Source organism: Mesitornis unicolor, unplaced genomic scaffold (genome assembly GCF_000695765.1).
Source record: "Mesitornis unicolor isolate BGI_N332 unplaced genomic scaffold, ASM69576v1 scaffold11287, whole genome shotgun sequence".
Taxonomy (NCBI): domain Eukaryota; kingdom Metazoa; phylum Chordata; class Aves; order Mesitornithiformes; family Mesitornithidae; genus Mesitornis; species Mesitornis unicolor.
The window spans coordinates 7,524-13,660 of NW_010197121.1; the positions used below are offsets into that span (position 1 = coordinate 7,524).

The 6,137-nt window shown below is 43.1% G+C and overlaps 1 protein-coding gene across 1 annotated transcript; it reads left to right on the forward strand.

The window, feature by feature from the left end:
• The first annotated feature begins 4,033 nt into the window (after window positions 1-4,033).
• Window positions 4,034-4,993, forward strand: LOC104543971 (putative olfactory receptor 10AC1). The gene has a single exon (XM_010188699.1). It carries the CDS (start codon window positions 4,034-4,036, stop codon window positions 4,991-4,993), a length of 960 nt encoding a protein of 319 aa, XP_010187001.1.
• The last annotated feature ends 1,144 nt before the right edge of the window (window positions 4,994-6,137 follow it).

Here is a 6,137-nt window from a genome sequence, read left to right on the forward strand (position 1 = left end):
GTCATAGCTTTAAATCCAGGAGTTACATGACCGGTTTTAAAAAGAGTAAAAACACTTAAATATGACTTTGGCATTTAAGTTCTGCCTAATTTCAAAATTGTGACAGTACAGAATCCCAGGTAGTGGCTTCGGAGAAGTCAGAACTCCACAAGTATTTCAGTTTGTGACAGCAAAGCTCCTCAGGTACACACACAGTTCTGCTCCTATCCATACTGGGCGTCTGATGAAGGCTGAACAGAATCAAAGAAAGACTGAGATGAAAAGAGACCTCTGGAGGTCTCTAGTCCACCGTCCTGCTCCCAGCACAGCTAGCTCCAGAGACAGAACAGGCTGCTTATGGCCTTGATCAGGAAACGTGAACATCTCCAAGGAAGAACACCTCTTAAGCTCTCAGGACACCTGTTCCAGTGCTGAACCACCCTTGTGAGAAGAAGCGTTATTTTTGTTATGTCAAATCAGAATTTTCTTTGATGCAAATATTGTGACCCTTTCACTGCACCTCTCTGAGAGGACTCTGGGTCTGTTGTCTCTGCAGCTCCCCAACGGTGAGCTGAAGTCACCAGTTAGATCCCCATTCGGCCTCTTTGCCAGGCTGAACAAACCTACGTCTCTCAGCCTCGCCTTGTGCATCATGTGCTCCTCTTGAGCTTGTTGTCGTCTCTCAAATGGGGGACTGCAGTGTTCCAGTGGCTTCATGTGTGCCAGCAAATGGGGAACAATCACTTCCCTTCTCCTGCTGGCCACATTCTTGCTATTGCAACCCAGTCATTGCTTCTTCCTGGCCCATGTTCATCTTGTTGTTCACTGGATGTACAGGTTCTTTTCTGCAGAGCTGCTCCCAACAAAATTAGTCCCTAGACTGTGCAGATGCACAGGGTAGTTTTGTCCCAAAATCTCTTTGCCATATACATAAAATAATACAGAAGAATAATTTGAAAGGTAGACTCCCTCTAAACCAAGTCCTGGGAAAAAACCTAAGGTACCATATCTACATGTTTCTGCCAAACTGTGTTAACAGGAAGCAGTTCCATTTTAGCAGTCAAAAGTCTTGACTTTGCCTCTCTTTTCTGCTTACATAAACCTACAGATCTCTAATGATTTCAGCATAAGTGGCCAGGAATGAATGTAACAGTAGTAATAAAAATAAATTTGGCCCAAATAATCTCAGTCCTATCCACTATTGAACAGTGATTTCATCTGAGTCAGTAAGAAATAATGGATTATCTGAAGTGGTGAAAACTATAAATACAGGTCTATAGATGAGTTTAAAGTTTCTATATCTGTTTTGCTTTGCCTTTAAGGGTGAGTTTGGTTTAAACTTATTTAAAGACCTACAGATTTAGTTTTTGTTTAAGAAGAGCAGCAATGCATTCTGTTAATTAAATTGTTGCCATTTCTGGTACAAAGCAGCCCAATGAATAACCAGCTCCTTTCAACTGCTTCAGTGAAAGGAGCAGGAGCCCTCTTGGAGGGTGTCACAACACTGCCTTCCTCTGAAGGTGGAGGTGTGACTGCATCCTGTTGCTTGATTTACAGAAAAGCTGCAAACAGCCTTTTCTTGGGAGGAATGGAACTGCCCATTATTCAGGCAGGGAGGGCAGAGGCAGTGGGGAAGAGGGAAGACCTCTATGTCATGTTGTATATAAGGACCTGGGTCCTGCAGAAAACAAGCTGGTTATGAAATGTTGAAAGAAAAGATTGGCTCTAGGGACACTCACAAGCAGAGCAACCTCAAATCGAGAAAGAAGCAGAATCTCAGCTCGGACTGAACCGCACACATCATCAAGAGGAAGTCTCTATCTCTTTATCTTCTAACCCAGAAAGGTATGTTGTTGCTGAAGTGATCAGCACCAAACAAAAGGAAGGGAAACTCCTGTTTCTTCCCCATTTTTTCTAGCTTTGTCATGCTTAGTAGAATCCTCTTAAAGTCACAGTACTTGGAGTGAGGGGAGCCCCAGCTGATGCCCAGTGACTGAGTCCACAGGTTTGAGATGATGTATCAACCTATTACTCTTGTTTTCTATGAACACCTACAACTTGCACATAGTGTCAAGACAGACTATTTAGAATAGGTGCTGGGGAGGTCCTGGAGCAGCAAAAGGTGGATGTAGGAGTTAGCCATGGCTTTATAACCACTGGGAACTGTGTCTAACAGTAGTCCTTGTTGAGTTACCTGCAGAGTGAGATTCTGCAAGATCACTGCTCCTTCTACATTCTCTAAAGAGCTCCTTCTTGGTCTTCACTGACTGCCCAATTTTTTGTCTTGGAGATCATGATAAAGTTTCTTCCTACCTTAGGCTTTTTTGCTGACTTATGCTCTGAAGCACAGAGATTTAATTCCTAGTTTTGCATCTAAGGTAACGTAATTGTGGATGTTTTCATTATTCACTTGAGTCCCTAGATGTTTTGAATCCTGCTGAGATACTGAATCACAAGGAAACCTTGGGAGCAGCAATTTCCAGAGACTGCAGTGGCAAAATAAAGGCAAAGGCATGTAGGCTTATCAGATTCAACTCCTCAACTTTATTGATTATTTCTTTCTGGACTTTTTTTGAGATGTCTTCTTTCCAGGAAAATCCCTGTCTCCACTAGTAATTGTTTTCGATCAACATCTCATTCTTTCTATTTGCTCTTGATGGCATTGGAATAGTTCATATAATTTTCTAGCTCTTTGATACTTAAATATTGCTGTGTTTTTGATGTGACCAGAAGTCTTCAAGGAATCTCTGCTTTTACTCTTTTCATAGTAAAGTGTAGAAAGGGTTGGAATTACTCCTTGTAGGAAATACTGCATTACAAGATGAACACATGAGCAATGAGCACTGTTCACCTGTGACCAGTATATGCAATTTATTATTATATGGTTCTCTACATCCTTGTCTTTTCTAGATCTTTACAACTTCAACAGCTTTGCATCACTCCACATTTCTAGGAACTTTCCTTTCTTCCTGTGATGACCAAGATCTCACTCTCTCTAGGACCAACAGATTAGCTTTGTATGTTCTTTTAGAAAGTGTTTTGTGAAGTATGCTGCCATGGAGAGCTTTGGGTTTGTGTTTGGAAGTTTTACTTTTACTCTGATGCCATAGGGCCGAGCCAGGCATAAAGATGTAAGCGGTCAAAATGTCAGCTTTAATTTTGAAATCATCATGCCTACTCACTGATCCCTTCCATTTGAAAACCTGTTTCCATGTGAATTTTGAGGCAGATCCATTGTGGGGAAGGGAGAAGCCAGTCAGCAAACACCTCAATTCCCATTAATTTGAGCCAGATTGTAGAGCAGAAGCTCCAGCTCACTGTCTGGTTGACCTTGTACACCTATGGCACAGATGTAGAGAACTGCAGTACTGGTGTAAATGGAGAACAAATGGATTTGCCTGGGAGTGGAAGCACCAGAAGGAGCAGTAGCAGAATGTCTGCAAGACTTAGGTGTTGATGGTCATCAAGATCTCACACATTCATCTCAGCTCCTTAGGACATTCAGATCAGGAAGGAGAGTCCAATGATGACTCTCAGAGCAGGACAGGACAGAAAGACTAAACAGTGTCAACTCCTAAAGAGTGCCTGATGCGTGGTCAAAACCTGCACATGGTCACCAGCCTAAGAAAACTCAGAAGTGATAAAGACCCAGCAGCTGCTATTCTTTGTCATCAGGGTCATGGTGAAGAATTCTAGGCAGATCACAAGGGCACAAGAACCTTGGTGGTTGTGAGAATATGGGTGAGAGTGCGTTGAATGTGACTGAGTGAAATTAGCTTTGTTTTTAGAAGAAATCACCTTCCTTCCCACACAGTGGGCTTTACTACAGTGGTTCTGCAGTAGAATCATAGAATCATAGAATGTATTGAGTTGGAAGGGACCTTTAAAGATCATCTAGTCCAACCCCCCTGCAGGAAGTACTGCAGCATTATCTCCTATATGGAATTGTTTGCGAGGCATCAGGTCAAATTCATCTGTCTCCCTTCTGTTTCTTTTCCTGTAGATGCCATGTGAAGGCTGCTTGGAGAGGGACAATAAGAGCACTGATGCAACCATGGAGTTCCTCCTGCTTGGCTTCTCTGAGCTGCTCTGTCTGCGGGTCCTCCTCTTCCTTATCTTTCTCATTGTCCATTTGGTCACGTTGGCAGGGAATGTGATGATCTTCATGGCAGTGGTTATGGAGCCCTCCCGTCCTCCCATGCTTTTCTTCCTCTGTCACCTCTCTGTCATCGAGCTCTGCTACACCTTGGTCATTGTTCCTAAGACACTCCTCAGCCTGATAGTGGTGAATGGCAACACCATTTCTTTCGTAGGCTGTGCTGCCCAGATGCACCTTTTTGTGGCACTCGGTGGGGCTGAGTGCTTCCTCCTGGTAGCCATGTCGTACGACCGCTACGTTGCCATCTGTCAGCCACTTCACTATGTCGCTGTGATGAGTGAGGGGCTCTGCCTCAGGCTGGCTGGGGCATGCTGTCTGGGAGGCTTCACTGTCTCCCTGGGGCTGACGGTGGCTGTTTTCCGCTTACCTTTCTGCCAGTCGCACCGTATCAACCACTTCTTCTGTGACATACCCGCTGTGCTGCACCTGGCCTGTACGCAGAGCTACGCCCCAGAGCTGCCCTTGCTGGCTGCGTGCGTGCTCCTCCTGCTGCTCCCCTTCCTCCTAATCCTCACCTCGTATGTTTGCATTGCTGCTGCTTTGCTACATGTCACCTCCTCCGTGGGAAGGGGCAAGGCCTTTTCCACCTGCATTTCACACTTGGCCGTCACCATGCTGCACTACGGATGTGCCACTTTCATGTACATTCGCCCCAAGTCCAGTTACTCTCCAGCTCGAGACAAGATGGTGTCTCTGGTCTACACCAACATTACTCCCTTACTGTATCCCCTCATTTATAGCCTGAGGAACAAGGAAATCAGAGGGGTCCTCAGGAAAATGTTGAGGAGGAAGAAAATAGCTCAGCTGAACTGTGGTACTATCAGAGCTGAGGTGTGTGTGAGTGGTAAATTTTAGTAAAACAAATGTGTTTCTTGGAAAACAGACCCATAATCACATTAGGACCAAATTCTCCATAGACTTCACTACAGCAAATATCCAGGCAGAATTCAACATGCATCAATACCTTTATGACAAAATGACATCTCTGATTAAGAAAAAAAAAGGTCTCAAACGTAACACTTTGCCTAAAGGAATATGCTTTAATGACTTGTGAGGAAGAAGAGCTTTGATCAGTTTGCCGTCTCACTTCTGTGATCACATACTTACTTATGCTTACATTCATGGTCATCTCAGCACAATCAAATGATCAACACAGAACTATTTAAAGCCACTGTATTGGTTTCATCATTATCCTATCAAGGTGAAAGTAGAAACTGGACACTGGGAAGTCAATAAAAAATTTCAGACTGGGAAGTTTACCAGCAGAAAAAATCTAAAGAGGCTTATTGGAAGTTTAGAAGAAGAAAGCCCACGGATAGAAATAAATTGAAATTAAGCTGTGATTTTCTCCAAATTTAGCAGATGGCTGCACTCCAGTATCCCATCACAAGTGGAAAGATCATTAGTGTAAACTCATCGTACTTTGAATTATTCTAGATAACAAAAATGAAAGTGCTGTTGATTTGACAAGAGTATGACTTTCCTACACCTGTTTTGCAGGAAGAAATCTTTCCTGTTATAGGGAGGTTTGGATTGTTCCTATGGCAACTTAAAGGCTAATATACTCACCTTACCATATGACTTTTATCAGGAAAGACTGTATCATATAAATAAGGATACCTGAGGTGTGTTGAAATCTATAATTGTAATATTAATAATACCACTGCTACAGTTACTGTAATTTCTTTAGCAAAACCAGTGAGATTTACAGCACATGCTGGACTGCAGCAGACGTAAGAGTCTGAAAGGTGCAAAGCAGTGTTATTTCGTGTGTTTCCTACATGTAGGCAGAACGGGATGGTTCAGACAAATTAGGGAAGATCTGTTTAGGACAGGAACAGAGGGGAAAGAAACAACTTCATTATTTTATATTTGCCCTCTCCATGGCTCTTTAAAGGTTCAGACACACCCCATGATTAAGAACCCACCACTTACACATCAAATTGTTGAGAAAAAATTAAAAGGCTTGCTTCTGTTTCTCTGTCTAATCCAAAGGAAT